General features: G+C 37.6%; 1 protein-coding gene across 3 annotated transcripts; it reads left to right on the forward strand.

Moving 5' to 3' along the window:
* The first annotated feature begins 2810 nt into the window (after window positions 1-2810).
* LOC133990280 (myosin-7-like) lies at window positions 2811-13877 on the forward strand. Of its 3 annotated transcripts, none has more exons than XM_062428543.1 (37): window positions 2811-3011; window positions 3111-3254; window positions 3423-3579; window positions 3660-3687; window positions 3773-3878; window positions 3981-4073; window positions 4175-4238; window positions 4792-4890; window positions 4989-5092; window positions 5193-5331; window positions 5859-5977; window positions 6062-6211; window positions 6314-6484; window positions 6659-6968; window positions 7121-7188; window positions 7307-7512; window positions 7642-7765; window positions 7861-7997; window positions 8392-8647; window positions 8746-8988; window positions 9072-9248; window positions 9333-9478; window positions 9565-9655; window positions 9771-10160; window positions 10288-10414; window positions 10496-10614; window positions 10696-10892; window positions 10974-11157; window positions 11248-11413; window positions 11492-11616; window positions 11712-12020; window positions 12116-12319; window positions 12414-12710; window positions 12822-12926; window positions 13016-13111; window positions 13317-13451; window positions 13857-13877. In XM_062428543.1, the coding sequence occupies exons 1-37, from the start codon at window positions 2811-2813 to the stop codon at window positions 13875-13877; spliced, it is 5808 nt and encodes a 1935-aa protein (XP_062284527.1). The 3 variants fall into 3 exon arrangements, with proteins under 3 accessions (XP_062284527.1, XP_062284529.1, XP_062284528.1); XM_062428545.1 differs by having other exon boundaries at window positions 7130-7188; XM_062428544.1 differs by lacking the exon at window positions 13857-13877 and having other exon boundaries at window positions 3773-3858; window positions 3976-4073; window positions 13317-13463.
* The last annotated feature ends 4755 nt before the right edge of the window (window positions 13878-18632 follow it).

Below are 18632 nucleotides of genomic sequence, written 5' to 3' on the forward strand. Positions count from 1 at the left end.
CCAGAGAAGTAGATACGCTAGCGTTAGCTTCACACGTGTCTGTTGGCAGGTCGTCAAAGTCGTCCTGCCCAGGACCTTTGTCTTGCTTCTTTTCTTTAACAGTTTTTTTCATTTTGACTAAGATGTTGTAGTTCCCCTTCTGGCCCACGAAATGATGATTAAAGGTTTTATGCGCGAGGCAAATGGTGAATTCGAGGTGGAGCTCACCTAACACATATCTACTCCATATCAAAACCCTGGAAGTCTCCTGATATGATATTTTTGCGATATCGCACACCCCTATTGTACATATTGGACAGCAACAAAAAAGACATTCAGATAATGCCCACAAAATATACATATGCATAGACCCAACATCAATGAAGAATCACAGCAGGATCAGATATAGGGTTGCACCACAGTCTGTGCAGTGCACTGATTTGATACTTCAAAACTATAGTTTATTCAAATGTACAGTGCTACATGATATAAATAACCTCAAGTCTCTGTCTGTACTTGTGCAAACATTCAATGCCAGCCTTGTTCTGGACTCATTGGTTTCATTTCTTTTTTATAAAATATTTGCTGATAATACAGAATTCCAAGGCACAAACCAAAAGTTAGTCCCAATCAATTATTTATATTATATTCCTACACACATTCAAATGCCTAGTTTTTGAATGAATTAAATGTGCTGTGGGCCCTTTCAGACAGTACTTGTACTGGCATCCTAAAAGGGCATACTATCAGTGACATTTCCTATTGATTTATGGTTTTCAGCTATTTCACATCTTGCTGTCACTTTTTATTAGGTATAAAGTGTAAATAATTTTGAATCAAGATAAAATTTGATCTTGAAGTTCCAGGCCATTTAAGTGTTACGGTCCATCTCTTAATGTCAAGCTACTAATTCATGTCATCTGAACATGAGTTGGATGGATCACAATTGGTAAAGAGAAGGAAACAATGCTGAGTGAACAGGATTGGAGTCAGGGTATAGACCTAACTGTGAACAGTGGTGAGTGATAATAGAAGGGATCTCACAACTGTGACCTTGGCCTTGTCTTTCCTCTCTGTAGACAACAGCTGCAGCTCTTTATTCTCCCTCTTGAAATGTATTTCACACCCCATCACCTGACAGAATATTGTTGAACTTTAAATCTTTATTTAGTTTAAGGGTAAAGGCTAAGCCCACGATGAAATGTGTCTGTCATGAATAAGACGTTTATCCTACAGTAAAAAACATTGATTCTCTAAGCAGCAAATAGCCATATATGTATTAAGTATTATGAGTGATGTGTTTTCTCCTGGGATTATCAGAGCCAAGATGAAAGCCTAATTAGTTATTCTACGGAGCATACAGTATATTATATCTTATATTGTGTTTATTCCCCAACATACATACTGCACAAATGGGAAATGATTGAATAAGCAATGATTTGATGTTACTGCTTTTTCCACAATAGTGTCCATTAATGTAGTATAATCAACCAACAATCATTCATTTGATTTTCATCTTGAAAATGTAAATCATTTTTATCATCCATCCTGACTGATGATTGTTACTCTAGAATTACTTCATAGAACTTACTGGAAGATAAGATAATTACTTGATACACTGTAGCCTGCCCTTGCTCCCCCACCTCCTGCCTCACCCTCTCTTGGTCATGTCCAGTCGGGCGTATTACCCTGTTGTTCACAAAGGGAGAGCAACAAATAGCAACCTGGATGCCATTTCTCTGATATTCATCCCCATATTTGGTTGAGTAACAACCTTTATTAATGGAGAGGGAGCCTGGTGTTAGCCACTGGTTCCATCATTTCACTTGACAAAGGTTGACGGTCAGAGGTAAGAAAAATTCCCCACTCAAGAAAGTGTTGCGTTATAAGTGTGAGACAGTTATAATTTGAGATGCTGAAATTACTCTCAGCTGTATAGACAATTTCTCCTGTTAACTACATTGCGTAAGAGGTTAATTATGTATTATGCTGATAAGATTATTTTTGTTACTGGGACTTCTTTGTTTTTTTGTACTCGTCAAGCTTTCTTTGTCTGAATTGACAATTGTGTAATATGGCATTTGCTTCTGTTTACTTATAAAAGCCACAGATCTCAATTTCCTGTGAAGCAACCCCCCCCCCCCTCAGGTAAAATTCACAGCTAGATTTATTTAACAGTGTGATATTATTTCATAATGCATTAAAACAATTAATCCAATTATTTTTAAATTGATTCGCTTCCCAATTCAATGTTATGATTCTGCCTTTTTGGTGTGACACTTATTTTTGGTATTGTAAATTATAAGGTCTGAAACATCCAAATGTATTCTAAGTTCTGGATGTCTCTGTAACCCTGTCACTTGTTATTTAGTGGCTGTAATGTTGGTGATGCATTCAGTTAAGCTTATTTTTGTATTTCTACAAATGAATCAAGTAAAAAGATTAAGGTTTTAAATAATTACATGCACTAACAAAACAAGTGAAATGTTGTGAATATTCTAATAATATAATATTGTGTGTCTTATCTGTTCTTGTATAGGGATATAGAACACTTGGTGTTTTTAAGGTTTATTAAGTTTTACTTATTTTATTTTATATATTCTTCCACTACAGAATATCTGTTTTACTAACTCTTGTGTTGTGTGTCTTATCTGTTCTTGTATAGGGATACAGAACACTTGGTGTTTTTAAGGTTTATTATGTTTTACTCATTTTATTTTATTTATTCTTCAACTACAGAATATCTGTTTTACTAACCCTTATGTTTTATGTGTTTTATTGGGTCTCATATGAATAATCATTGGGACATACCTTTGTGTACAGGTTAAAAAATGGGTGACGCTCTTATGGCAGAGTTTGGGCCTGCTGCCTCTTTTCTAAGAAAGTCAGACAAGGAGCGTCTAGAAGCCCAAACTCGTCAATTTGACATGAAGAGGGAGTGCTTTGTTCCTGATGCTGAGGTTGAATACGTCAAAGCAACCATCAGTAGTCGTGATGGTGACAAAGTCACTGCAGAGACTGAGTTTGGAAAGGTAAAATAATTATCAAAGTGTTTGAGGGAGAGTGCTGATCCAAACATTTTTTAAGAAAGGCATTTGGTCAGGCTTAAAATGTATTATTTTCTTTCGTAGACTGTCACAGTGAAGGAGTGCGATGTAAACCCTCAGAACCCGCCAAAGTTTGATAAAATTGAAGACATGGCGATGTTCACCTTCCTCCATGAGCCAGCTGTGCTATTTAACCTCAAAGAGCGTTACGCAGCATGGATGATCTACGTGAGTTGAAAGCTTTTAAAACAATGTGAAGCAAAGACTCTCAAATGCACCCAAACCGTGGTGTACATGTTCCCTTTCTTTTGTCCTACATTCATATTTCAAATTAAATCAAAGTGCATTATGTCGGATATAATTGCTTCACCTGTTTGCCTGCTTTGTGTTTCTCAGACCTACTCTGGGCTCTTCTGTGTGACTGTTAACCCCTACAAGTGGCTTCCAGTCTATAACCAAGAGGTGGTTAATGCCTACAGAGGAAAGAAGAGGAGTGAAGCTCCTCCTCACATCTTCTCCATCTCTGACAATGCCTACCAATACATGTTGTCAGGTATATAATCAATTTTAGCCTACTTTCAACTCTGAAGTCATATCATCTGTAACTGATATTTTGATCATTTCTCTCCACAGACAGAGAAAACCAGTCAGTCCTTATCACGTAAGTCACACAGACAATCAAAATATCTCCAATATTTGAGGCTTTAAAGCCTAGAAGTAAAACTTTTTATACCTCCTCTTCTCAGCGGAGAATCTGGCGCTGGAAAGACTGTCAACACAAAGCGTGTCATTCAGTACTTTGCCAGCATTGCTGCTGTAGGTGGAAAGAAAGATGCAGCTGCTGAAAAGAAGGCTTGTATTTCTTAATATTACACAACCAAATGATTAATGGTAAGCCACAGACTTCTTTTTTTCTTAAACCTGTTGTGTCTTTGTTTTTTTTTTAAACAACAGGGCACCCTGGAGGATCAAATCATTCAGTGTAACCCTGCTCTGGAGGCCTTTGGTAATGCCAAGACCATCAGGAATGACAACTCTTCCAGATTTGTGAGTGTCTGTGTGACTGCAGTGAGACTACTTAATTATCATTAATGGACTGAGACTTCTTTTTTTTATTAGAAATATAAATGAACCCTACTTTTCCTCAGGGTAAATTCATCAGAATTCATTTTGACAACCGAGGAAAGCTGGCCTCTGCTGATATTGAGACTTGTGAGTATAGCTAAAACCCTCCACACACCAAATGTCCAAGCCATTTATCCTTTGTAGGGTTGTGTGGTGCTGGGGCCAATCACTGCATATGAGAGGCAGGGTACACTGTGGATAGGATGCCTCTCAAAGGGCTAACACACATACAGAGCAAACACACACATTTACACTCACATTTAAACCTACAGGAAATTGTATGTCGCCATTTTGCCTAACCTGAATGTCTTTAGAATGTGATAGGAAATCTGAGCAACACGAGAGACCCACACAGATACAGGGAGCAGACTCCATATAGAGAGACTCTTGCAAAATCACACCCCCGAACTTATTGCTGTACCTACTGAGTCAATATGCTGCATATGTTAATCAAAATATTTGACATTAAGTAGTGTAAGTTCCAACAGTTTTGTTTTAGAAAATATATTATTTTGTATAAACCTTTTGAATCTGTAATTTCACAGGAATAAAGTGTGCCAGTAACTGTAGCTAAACCTACACCTATACAGCTAATATTTACATACTGGAACATAATAACCTTATATTACATCTCTAAAAGACCTTCTGGAAAAGTCCCGTGTGACTTACCAGCTCAAAGCTGAGAGAGACTACCACATTTTCTACCAGGTCTTGTCACAGCAAAAGCCTGAACTTCTGGGTAAGTGTACAATATACAGTACAGATAATACATGGTTATAAGTGTATCATGTGTTGTAAAATAAATATAATACTTTATTTTGTGAAATATTCTTTTAGAAATGTTGCTTATTACCAACAACCCCTACGACTACGCTTTCATCTCTCAAGGAGAGACACAAGTAACCTCCATCAATGATTGTGATGAGCTGGTGGCCACTGATGTGAGCTGAACCTTCGATTCACAAAGCAAACACATTTTATTCTAAATTAATTTATGACAAAATAAGAACTTATCCAATGTTATGTTTTGCTTTTATTCAGGAAGCCTTTGATGTGCTGGGCTTCACTCAGGAAGAGAAGAACAGTATTTACAAGGCGGTTGGTGCCGTCATGCATTATGGTAACATGAAGTTTAAGCAGAAGCAGCGAGAGGAGCAGGCAGAGGCTGATAGCACTGAAGGTGAGAGAGGCTGCTATACACTATGTGGATGTGCATTATTAATAATATATATTTTTTTTTATTTTTCCATTGTGACTACAAAACAAATAGGTCCAATTCTGAATTTTAATTTATTTTGCATTTGCTGCATTGAGACTAAAGACATAAACAACTACAAATGAATGAGAGTGACATCATGAGTTCAGCTGTGGCTTTGCAATTCTGACTCCTTGCACAACACATGGCAAGCACAGCTGAGCCACCAACTGAATCTGAACCTGTTTTATAGTAGCTGTACTGTAATGTAAAAAATGATCCCTTGGAGCCATTGCAAGTCATAAACTGGGAATGTACCAAAATGACACACTCATCCACATCAATCAGATCTTGTATTATTCATAAAGTATAAGTAAAGTATAAAATAATTTAAATGGTCACAGCAAGTTTCAAATTAAAACATGAAAGCAAAGCAAAGTTCCACCCTAGCTTGGAGTAGAACGTTATTTGTGTTTTGCTTATATGTCTTATGTACATTCCCCCTTCTTCAGATGCTGACAAAGTAGCTTATCTGTTGGGCCTAAACTCTGCTGACCTCATCAAAGCTCTCTGTCATCCAAGAGTCAAAGTAGGAAATGAGTGGGTCACCAAGGGACAAAGTGTTGATCAGGTAAGTGTTTTTGACTTTTTAGTTCAGTTCCAAAATCAAATCCTCAAAGGTTTATTTAATTTTTCTTATGCATTTCCTTGTTAGGTCTACTATGCTATTAGTGCACTGTCTAAGTCAATTTATGAGAAGATGTTTCTGTGGATGGTAGTCCGTATCAACCAACAGCTGGACACCAAGCAGCCTCGCCAGTACTTCATTGGTGTACTGGACATTGCTGGATTTGAGATCTTTGATGTGAGCTTTGTCTATTATTATAGGGAGAGAATTAATTCAAATACTTTACAGATGAGAGCTGAGTGTGACAATGACTATATTGTTATCCACTTTACGTTACAGTTCAACACCTTTGAGCAGCTGTGCATCAACTTCACCAATGAAAAACTGCAACAGTTTTTCAACCATCACATGTTTGTGCTGGAGCAGGAAGAGTACAAGAAAGAGGGCATTGAATGGGTTTTCATCGATTTTGGTATGGACTTGCAAGCCTGTATTGACCTGATTGAAAAGGTGAGTTTTTGTATTTGTTCAGGCATATCAGAAAATGATCATCAAGTTATATGACTCAGGTATTTCTGTAGTTTTTTCTGTAGGTTATACTTGAAACCTAATATCTATTTATTTTGTTGCTTTGCAAAAGATGAAAAACTATGTATTTTACTTTTTTCATTGTATTCTCCTCAGCCCATGGGTATTATGTCCATCCTTGAAGAGGAGTGCATGTTTCCCAAAGCCAGTGATACCACCTTTAAATCTAAACTCTATGACAACCACCTGGGAAAATCCAACAACTTCCAGAAGCCTAGAATTGTGAAAGGGAGACCAGAGGCTCATTTCTCCCTGGTCCACTACGCTGGAACTGTTGACTATAATATCTGCAACTGGCTGGTGAAGAACAAGGATCCTCTGAATGAGACTGTTGTTGGTCTTTTCCAGAAGTCTACTCTCAAGCTTTTATCCAACCTTTTTATGGGGTATGCTGGAGCTGACTCAGGTATGTTGACAGTCATAACAGTAAAACATTATGTAAATCAATTAAAAATGACAACAATAATATCATGTAACAGCTTCATTTCGGATTAGATTACTGTACAGTTTGTGTAAAGGTTTCTGTGGATTATATTTAACACAGTAATTTTCATTTAGCTCCGGAAGCTGGTGGTGGAAAGAAAAAGAAAGGCTCCTCCTTCCAAACTGTATCAGCTTTGCACAGGGTGAGCTATCTATGTTTGTTTCAAATTCACATTTTCAACAAAACAAAATCATTTTAGTAAAAGGTAGTGTAATAAAATGAAAATGGAAAAAAGAAACGTATGTATTGAAAACATGCAGGAGAACCTGCACAAGCTGATGACCAACTTGAGGTCCACTCACCCCCACTTTGTACGCTGCATCATCCCCAATGAGTCCAAGACTCCTGGGGCCATGGAGAACCCTCTGGTCATGCACCAGCTGCGCTGTAATGGTGTGCTGGAGGGCATCAGGATTTGCAGAAAGGGCTTCCCCAACAGGATCCTGTATGGAGATTTCAAACAGAGGTTTGCGTCTGATGAACAAAACTACATTTTAAAACTACAAATGCATACAGGTTCTTGTATTGTCAGAAATGTCTTATAAGATATGTTGACAAAATGCAAAACATTTCATCTGTTGTATTTTTGTAAAAGATACCGTATTTTGAATCCTAATGCCATTCCTGAGGGACAGTTCATCGACAACAAGAAGGCTGCCGAGAAACTGTTGGGTTCTCTAGACATTGACCATGAGCAGTACAGACTGGGGCACACAAAGGTGAGTATTTTGAATTTTGTATAATTGAAAATGCAATATGTAATAACAGATACTTTAAGTATTTACTGATTATCCAATCTACCCCTATAAAAAAGGTGTTCTTCAAAGCTGGACTGCTGGGTACGCTAGAAGAGATGCGAGATGACCGATTATCTCTAATCATCACTGGCATCCAAGCTCGGTCACGAGGCATTCTGGCGAGAATTGAATTTCAGAAGATTGTTGAACGCAGGTAAAAGCACACAGCAGAGCCAAATCTTCTTAACAAAAAAAAACCTTGGAATAAAAGCAGTACTTTTAAATTCACATGTACTCTACTCTCCAAACACAAACCAAACAATTGACTGAGCCCACTTCCTTGTTGATTGTTCTACTGCTTTCTTGTTGTTTCTTATGCACTTGTCTACTTCAGGTCATTAATTATTACTACTTTATAACTTGAAAAAAAGCAAGACTTCTGTCTAGTACACTTTCTCATTGCACCTGTAGCCATTTTGTACCATTACAATTTTTGACGCATCTAATGCTTGATTGTCTTGCTTCGCTTGTAAGTGGTTTTGGATAAAAGTGTCTACAAAGAGGTAGAAAATTGATCATAAAAGACACTGATAATCTGTAATCAACAGGGATGCACTACTTGTTATCCAGTGGAACGTCCGTGCCTTCATGGGGGTCAAGAATTGGCCCTGGATGAAGATGTTCTTCAAGATCAAACCTCTGCTGAAGTCAGCAGAGACTGAGAAGGAGATGGCCAACATGAAAGAAGAATTCCTGAAGTTGAAAGAAGCTTATGCAAAGTCTGAAGCTCGTAGGAAGGAACTAGAGGAGAAAATGGTCTCTATTCTCCAAGAAAAGAATGACCTGCAGCTCCAAGTTCAAACTGTATGTTTTAACAATATTTCTGTAAGCATTACAATAAATATTACAATCAAACCAAGTCTTCTAATACTGTATGGCATGTTTTGTGTTTTTGATAACAGGAGCAAGATAATTTGTGTGATGCTGAAGAAAGATGCGAGGGTCTGATCAAGAACAAGATTCAGCAGGAGGCAAAACTCAAAGAGCTGACAGAAAGACTGGAGGATGAGGAGGAGATGAATTCAGAACTCACTGCTAAGAAGAGGAAGTTGGAGGACGAGTGCTCTGAGCTCAAGAAAGATATCGATGACTTAGAGTTAACCCTGGCTAAAGTGGAAAAAGAGAAGCATGCCACCGAAAACAAGGTACCGCAAAACACTTAAAATGACTACGTGTCCCAAATATCATCCATGTTCAAGTCCTTCATAAAAATGTCTTGTGGCAATAGGTAAAAAACCTGACTGAGGAAATGGCTGCTTTGGAGGAAATGATTGCCAAGTTGACCAAGGAAAAGAAAGCCTTACAGGAAGCTCATCAGCAAACGCTGGATGACCTGCAGAGTGAAGAAGACAAAGTCAACACTCTGACCAAAGCCAAGACTAAGCTGGAGCAACAAGTGGATGATGTAAGAATTTACAATATCACGTGGCTTTGCATATAATAAAAGGTAAATGACATTTGAAAAAAAGGTAACTATGACCATCCACAGCTTGAAGGGTCCCTAGAGCAAGAGAAGAAAGTGCGTATGGACCTTGAGAGAGCAAAGCGAAAGCTTGAAGGAGACCTGAAGTTAGCTCAAGAGAGTATCATGGACCTTGAAAATGACAAGCAGCAACTTGAAGAGAGGCTGAAAAAGTAATATGAAAAGACCATTTTTATAAACACAAACACATTTTAAGTATTTGTCAGCTAGTTCAATTTACACTTTTTTTCATCCACAGGAAAGATTTTGAAATGAGCCAAATCAATGGCAAACTAGAGGATGAACAGGCGGTAAACTCCCAGCTCCAGAAAAAATTGAAGGAGTTGCAGGTAAAAATTTAAATGTAAATTGTAGATTGTAAATTGAGTAAACTAGTACGTGAATATGATATTTTAAGAACACTATTTAGACCAATATTAAGGTTTTGCTTTAATTTTGGTCTAGGCCCGAATTGAAGAGCTGGAAGAAGAGCTTGAGGCAGAGCGAGCTGCCCGAGCCAAGGTGGAAAAGCAGAGAGCTGACTTGTCCAGAGAGCTGGAGGAGATCAGCGAGAGGCTGGAGGAGGCTGGTGGAGCAACCGCTGCTCAGATTGAGATGAACAAGAAGAGGGAGGCTGAGTTCCAGAAACTCCGCAGAGACCTTGAAGAGGCCACTCTGCAGCATGAAGCCACTGCTGCTACCCTGAGGAAGAAACAAGCTGACAGTGTTGCTGACCTTGGGGAGCAGATTGACAACCTGCAGAGAGTCAAGCAGAAACTGGAGAAGGAGAAGAGTGAGCTCAGGCTGGAACTGGATGATGTTGTTTCCAATATGGAACAGATTGTGAAGTCTAAGGTAAAGTACTTCTTTGTATTATTTGTTGTTCTACTGAATTTCTTTTTAAATTATAATTTTCTTTGTAAGACAAATGTAACCCAACCCAAGTTGTTTATGTGCTATTGTTGATGCTTTATGTTTTCAGAATAATTTGGAGAAAATGTGCAGGACTCTGGAAGACCAGATGAATGAATACAAAACAAAATCAGAGGAAGGACAGCGTACCATTAATGACTTCAACATGCAGAGAGCAAAGCTTCAAACTGAGAATGGTATGCATTTGATTTGAACAAAGTGTTTTGTTTACTGTATTATGAGGTATGCATTCTTTCAATATTCTTTTTCAAAATTAGGTGAACTTGCAAGGCAGCTTGAAGAAAAGGATTCCCTGGTGTCTCAACTCACCAGAGGAAAACAGTCCTATACTCAACAACTTGAGGACCTTAAAAGACAACTGGAGGAAGAAGTCAAGGTAGCAAACAAATACCAGTGAGAACATCTTTGGTTGATATGGTGGTATCTAAAGATGCATGAAGGTTTGCTTTCATTTCAGGCCAAGAATGCATTAGCTCATGCAGTGCAGTCTTCTCGTCATGACTGTGAACTGCTCAGGGAGCAATATGAGGAGGAGCAGGAGGCCAAGGCTGAACTGCAGCGTGGCATGTCCAAGGCCAACTCTGAGGTGGCTCAGTGGAGAACTAAGTACGAAACTGATGCCATCCAGAGGACCGAAGAACTGGAAGATGCCAAGTAAGTGAAAATAATTTTCACACAAACAATGCTTAAAAGTTAAAAAGCAATTAAACCTGATTAAATTCTGTCATAATCTAGAAAGAAGCTGGCTCAGCGTCTGCAGGATGCTGAGGAGGCGGTTGAAGCAGTGAATGCTAAATGTTCTTCTCTGGAGAAGACCAAACACAGACTGCAGAATGAGATTGAAGATCTCATGGTGGATGTAGAGAGGTCTAATGCTGCTGCTGCTGCTCTAGACAAGAAGCAAAGAAACTTTGATAAGGTTTAAATTGATTATTATTATTATTTATTATTATTACTTAATTGAATGTATAAGGTAAATCATTTATCTAAAATGTACACTATTTCTCAGGTCTTGTCAGAATGGAAACAGAAGTATGAAGAGTCTCAAACAGAGCTGGAGAGCTCTCAGAAGGAAGCCAGGTCTTTGAGCACCGAGCTCTTCAAACTGAAGAACTCCTATGAGGAATCTATTGAGCATCTGGAGACCTTGAAGAGAGAGAACAAGAACTTACAAGGTCAGTGTGATTAACTATTAAAAACCTTTGATGAATCATTTTCTTACAACATTACATTTGTTTCATTTTGACCTTTAGAGGAAATATCTGACCTCACTGAACAAATTGGTGAGGGTGGAAAGAGTATTCATGAGCTTGAGAAGATTCGAAAGCAGCTGGAACAAGAGAAGTCTGACATACAAACAGCTCTGGAAGAGGCAGAGGTATGTTCTGCCTTCTGATGAAGGACTTCAAGCACCTTAATGTACTTAAAATCTGGTTAAAAAGAACCTATGTGACATTCTTTTTGTCTTTCTAGGCTACTTTGGAACACGAGGAAGGAAAGATTCTCAGAGCCCAGCTCGAGTTCAATCAGGTCAAGGCTGACATTGAGCGCAAGCTGACTGAGAAAGATGAAGAGATGGAGCAAGCAAAGAGAAACCAACAACGCGTTGTCGATACTCTTCAGAGCTCTCTTGAGTCCGAGACTCGCAGCAGGAATGAGGCCCTCCGTTTGAAAAAGAAAATGGAGGGAGACCTCAATGAGATGGAGATCCAGCTTAGCCAGGCCAACAGGCAGGCAGCTGAGGCCCAGAAACAACTTAAATCTATACATACACATCTGAAGGTATGCATTTTATTCACAATAAAATAACACAGAGGACATACTGTATTATGTCATAACTGGGATTAACTTGCTTCATAATAAATGTCACACTCCAGGATTCCCAGCTCCACCTTGATGACTCTCTTCGAGCCAATGATGATCTGAAGGAAAACATTGCAATTGTTGAGAGACGCAACAATCTGCTTCAGGCTGAGGTGGAGGAACTCAGGTCTGGTCTTGAACAAACTGAGAGAGGTCGCAAACTTGCTGAGCAAGAGCTGCTGGATGTTAGTGAGAGGGTGCAGCTACTGCACTCACAGGTAAGATGCAGTCATTGGTACAGTTCTTTACTATTTCAGTTCTATTTTTTAAATGTACTAAGGAATTCACTGATAAAATGTTGCATTCACTCAGAACACAAGTTTGCTAAACCAAAAGAAGAAACTGGAGTCTGACGCAGCCCAGTTTCAGACAGAAGTAGAGGAGGCATTGCAGGAGTGCAGAAATGCTGAAGAGAAGGCCAAGAAGGCCATTACTGATGCTGCCATGATGGCAGAGGAGCTGAAGAAGGAACAAGACACCAGTGCTCACCTTGAGCGTATGAAGAAGAACATGGAGCAAACCATCAAAGACCTGCAGCACCGTCTGGATGAAGCTGAACAGATTGCCATGAAGGGAGGCAAGAAGCAAGTGCAGAAGCTTGAGACAAGAGTGAGTATCAATCATTCAAGAGAAATCAAGTGAAAAATCTAATGGAATACACTAAATAATCATAATTTGACACATTAACAAACCTAAGCTTCATGACTCCCCCCCACACAGATCAGAGAACTGGAAACTGAGGTAGAGAATGAACAAAGAAAGTCCAGTGATGCTGTCAAGGGTGTACGAAAATATGAGAGACGAATCAAAGAATTGACCTATCAAGTAAGTTTCAATTCATTTAAGAAATAGTAGAGCATTGAAAGTAATTTGTATTCAAAATTGTAATTGTTTTGTTGTTTTTTTGTTTTCAGACAGAAGAGGATCGTAAGAATCTTGCCCGTCTGCAAGATCTGGTAGACAAGCTACAGCTCAAAGTCAAATCATACAAGAGAACTTCAGAGGAGGCTGTAAGCACTCTCAGTATTTTAGGAAAACTAACAAAGAAAAAAATTATGTAGGAAATAATATAATATAGAACAGAAAGCATAAAATCTGGTCATATTTCCACAGTTGAACAGTATTGCTTACAATAACATCTAATTAAGTTTTGATTAAATGACTTCATAACAGGACTTGTCTTCACACACTGATAAAAATATTGTGTGTCTACAGGAGGAACAGTCCAATAGTAATCTCACCAAGTTCCGTAAACTTCAACATGAGCTTGATGAAGCTGAAGAGAGAGCTGACATCGCTGAGTCTCAGGTCAACAAGATGCGCACAAAGAGCCGTGATGTGGGGTCAAAGGTAAATTCTTGATTTGTTTTTAAAAAACGTTATTTTTATGTTGGGCACACCACATGCCTGTTTTGGGCACAATTAGTGATATGATCAAATAAATTATAACAACAACAAAATCTAATCCTAATGTAAATGCTGTTGACACCTGGATATTGTATTATAATTGGAATATTTAATAACATATAATATGTCATAAAAAATACAGCATTTTGTCCCATCAGAGTCCATACTGTTTATGAGCCAGATAATATAATCCAACAAGAATCCAGTTATGCCACCAGTATAATTATAGAGTGCTGCGACAACTTCTTAACTAATATGAAGGACAATTAATCTTCAAAATGTTTTGATTGTTGCATTGGTTTACAAATGTGTGTCATTGCTCACGTTTTTTTCTTTCTCTTATTTTAGAAAGGACACAATGAGGAGTGAAGCTGATCGAATAAATTGTTGTTTCTGAGGCATCTGTTGTCTGGCTGATGGTGTCTCCCTAAGCATGTAGTTGTTCAGTAGAATAAATTTAATCTGCATCTCAAATTCTGCTTTTTTTTCTGACTTTACCTTGACTTAGTACATTTGAAACAAAAAACAAGCAAAGTGGGTTCCTATGAATTGTTTGTAACAGGTCTATAAATACTATACTATGTAACTATACCCTGCTCATAGAATATAAGAATGTAGCTACACAATCACTGTACAACAACTGCCACAAGCTTTTTAAAAACAAAATGGATTTTCTTCTGTTCAAATGGTTAATCAAAAAAATGTGGACTGGAGTTGGTTTGCTTGTGTTATCATTGACATACCGTACATACAGTGACATACTGATAGACATACAAGCAGAAGTAGATTCTTGTATTAAGTACAAACCATACATTACGATGTGTGTGTATCAATAGTATCAATATAATAGATAATAGTTAGTGAATAAAATTAATTAAGATGTTAATAGTTGTGGTATTTCATGACTTAACTGTGAAATGGTAGAAAGATAGTTTTAGATTGTTAGAATTTTCCTGAGCTGTACTGTATGTGTTTTATGAACCATTTTATGTCCAGTACAGCACATTCACCAACACTGCCATACCACTAATACATATGTAGATAATTACTGCCAAACAGACAATGACCAGTTATGTATATATTATGTATTGTGTTGCACCTCTGACCACAACCAGCGACACTGATGGGTGTGGTCAGAAGTGTGCTCTGTTGTATCCACACCCAACAGTGACCTCACTTCTCCAACACTGCAGTGGGGTTAGAACTTAAACCAGAGGACGACATGGTGTTAAGTTTCTCTTTAAAAGGTATACATAAATGATGCCAGTGGTTTTAAACTGTCATCTTACTAACAGAACTATAGGACAAGACATAATGAATCACTTGCTACATACTAAAACTGAACCATTGAAGTCCTGCTGAACTTGAATAATCTTCTAAAAGTGTAATTTCCCCTGATGACAGTGGATAGGATTTTTCACCAAATGAAGTTTTAGGGACAGTCAGCACAAACCAGTAGTCAGAAGTGTTAGAGGTGTGTGATTTTACCGTCCATCAGTAAAGAATGTTATTGTAGCATAAATCCACAACCTCAACATTATTATTTCACATGTTACAATAAAACAGTCATGTATTCATGTATATAGATAGAGGTAACTGTTTGATTATTGACTTGTTACAAACATGTTACAGTTTTATTAACATAAAATACCAGATACAGTTACTAACTACCAGTCATTTTCTTATAGGCTCACCTGTTATTTGGTAGGTAGTTGACGAGGTCTCAGTCCTAAGATTTCTGTTGAAAGGATAAAACATTAGATGTTAAGGAAATTATGACCCTAAAGTACTTGTACTCTCTAAATTTTTAAATGTGATATTATTACAGATAAAGTGAAAGTTATACATGACAGCATATTATTTAAATGCATTACAATAGATGTGTGAGTATGTATAAATTAATCAATATAAAATGCAATGTATCATTTTTTATCATTAAAGCAGATATCTTTAATACTAATTCATTATTACAATATCACTACTCTAAATCTGTTAGTAAGATACAAACAGCATAACAAAGGCCGTGACGGAAAGGAACGCTTTTGTCCAAATGTCTTCTCAAAAAATGAGCAACCATAATTGTAGCGTTGCTTATTTTCTCTAAAAAATTAAATGCAACTTTCTAAACGTCATATTTCTTTGCTATCTGTTCACGTTTTCAAGAACTAAAATAGGTCAAAATTTAAAATGACAAACAATTACACTCCAATTTCACACTGTAATAAGGTTTCATGAAAAATAATGGAGATATATTCATACTGTGCACACATTGTTGACTTTGAATAGGTTAAATAAATGTTTCACTCAATGAATAGTGAATCATTTTGCGAAATTTGTCGAAATTATAATATTGGAATTCAAACCCTACCTTTTGCTCTGTGCAATGTTCAGTACTTCATCAGCCGAAAAACCTTTTAATCTGTAAGAGGCTTCAAGATCTAAATGCAAACACACCAACCACTACCCACTATACTGTCTGAATGAAGGCAAGGAGAAAGACCAAGACAAAAGAAGGACACATGGAGGCAGGATCCAATACTCAACACCTCCTCAAGTGACCTTCTGTAAATAACAAGTATTCTAACAATAGCAACCACATCTGAAACCACAGTTGGCTCAGATGTCAAACTTAAAGTGAGACAAGGTGCTTCACACCTTCCCTTGTGTGTACATGTGATGTTCAGAAGTCAGAGATACAAGGACTTTGGACAGCTGGGAATGGGACCTTTGACGGAAGTCTGATTGCTTCACTAAGGCCTGGAATAGATGAGAGCTAAGAAAAGGAGATCAAAATTCTGGCACCAAGTTGTCAACATTATATATGTCAACTGTATGGAGGAGTGAGGAACTTCCCAGCCTAAGGTTGACTGATATGGTATTGGTATATCAGGGCCTCCGTAGTGTATGACATCCTTTGGGAAGTATATCATGGATGTCAGCAAGTAATAAAAATATACCACTTCCAGTCCAATAGTAACCTTTTGAAAAAACTAGTATTACTTAATGATGTGTTGTATTTTGGTGGATAATGCTCCTGTCCTAATGAAATAAAATATCTCATCATCATAGAGGAAAATTAGAGACGGTAATCATTTTGTTTATGGGTATTAGGACAAATCTACATGTTTTGACTCAATACCTGCTCTGATTCAAACTTGTTCCTCTTCCAAGGTATTTAAAGTCAGCATAAGGCCTGTATTAATACAGGTAGTACAACTTAACTTAGTTCTGTGTTCATATTGTTTGAGGCCTACACAATATGGCTGCCAGTTCCATCTGCAACAATATGTGACTACATGATCTGTTTTAACAAATAGTGTGCAAACGTGACACTAATTGACTAAATCTGTAGTTCTATGTTCCCTTATGGCAGTTCTTTTAGTGTATGTGTGTAAACCTGTCCAAAAAACTAACTGGAGCACTTGTCTGTGGTCCAGCAGGTGTTGTTGTCAGAGACCTTGATGAAGTATGCTGCCTATAAGTTACAACAACAGATGCAACAGATGGATTGGGAGGATCTAAATAACATAGCGATGAAAAGGGCAAGCTGGTGCAGAATGTAATCTTCCTTTACAATTATGATTTTTTAACACTGATTTAGGGCACCTAGGTTTTCTACAGAATTTACTTTGCAGCCCTCTTTGGAAACTTGTGCTTCCAGGGATGTAAATTGGCCTTCTAACTCCATCAGATATTATAATCTTGTGTTATTTACATAAGCACAAATGTGTAGTGTATGTGAGTGAGCCACTATGTGTGTCCAACAACTAAGCTACAAATACCATCTCGCAGTTGTGTGCCTCCGCCAGCCAGTCAAGTTGCAGTTAACATACATATCTGTCCAGACTCCAAATAATTGTAGCAAAGACAAAAGATAAGTGTCACCAATTCAGTATCTGACCAAATGATGAAATATGGTCACAATCTCCTCTTCTCTTCCTGAATTATGGCACTGAATAATGTTTTTGTAAAACATTATGATGTCAAAGTGAAGTTGGCCTTTGACCTTTTGGACATAAAATGTCATCACTTCATCTTCTTATCCTACTAGACATTTTTGTGTCACAATTAGTGTATGAATTCTTGAGTTATGGCCAAAAACGTGACCTTGACCTTTGAGCACAAAATTCTAATCAGTTCATCCTTGAGTTCAAGTGGACATTTTTACCAGATTTAATGAAATTCCCTCCAGAAGTTCCTGAGATATCACTTTCATGAGATTGGGACATACAGACGGACGAACAACCCCAAAACATAATGCCTTCATACCAGTGACAGCCATGGCCCACAATAAATTACACTAACCTTAATTTTAAGGAGTCTGAAACCTTTGAAACTCTTCACTTGCTTGCAATCATAATACCAATTTAGGCACATATGGCAGTTAACAGAAATCAGAAGAAATAGGAATGAGGGGAAGGGTACTATCGGACTGGCTTAATTGTTCCTACTAAAAATGTTGTCATTATATTTGAATGCAATGAAAATATTGCAATGCAGTAATATGCAAGCTGAATCTTGAACTTCATTTGATTTGTTGTGTTAAAGAAAAGATTTGTTAGTAAATAGTTTTTTTGTTTTTCATTTTTTCCCACATTCTTTAGTTTAAGAATATCAAAAGTTGTCTGTTAGGCTCTGCTTGTTTGGTAACACTAAGAACACCTTTAATAATTCAAGGTGATACATAACACTGCCAAACATCTTAAATAGAACTCCACCAATCAGAGATGTTGTTCTTATCATTGAGATGAGAGATGACAAAATGTGCATGTTTGACAGTCACAAAAACAAAACAACTGTGACTCCTCTATTCAGAATATGATCATGATTCATGTTGTAGCTCCTCAGTCTAATTCAGGCATACACTGTATAGAGGGATTTCCTTTAAATGTAGTGGAGACAATGTAATCACTGAGTCATACTTCAGCTAGGATTAGGACAAGTTTTACCTCTCTGTGGCAGATGTGGGAATGGCCACTATCCATGGTGCTGAATTTTTTCCTCTTTCTTCACTTTTTCTTCCCCAGTTGTGGTTCTACAGTTGCTGCAAAAAAAAAAGACATTACAAGACTTTACAAATACAGTAGCTACAGTATTTTACCTGACCTAAAGGATTAAGTTTAC

The sequence above is a fragment of the Scomber scombrus genome, chromosome 11 (assembly GCF_963691925.1).
Source record: "Scomber scombrus chromosome 11, fScoSco1.1, whole genome shotgun sequence".
NCBI lineage: Eukaryota > Metazoa > Chordata > Actinopteri > Scombriformes > Scombridae > Scomber > Scomber scombrus.

Excerpts from the sequence above, each read along its gene's own strand:
- LOC133990280 (XM_062428543.1), top strand. The coding sequence starts at position 2,811 with ATGGGTGACGCTCTTATGGCAGAGTTTGGGCCTGCTGCCTCTTTTCTA. Across the intron at positions 10,893-10,973 it reads GAAGAACTGGAAGATGCCAA|AAAGAAGCTGGCTCAGCGTC; the intron begins GTAAGTGAAAAT and ends GTCATAATCTAG. Across the intron at positions 12,927-13,015 it reads TCAAAGAATTGACCTATCAA|ACAGAAGAGGATCGTAAGAA; the intron begins GTAAGTTTCAAT and ends TTTTGTTTTCAG.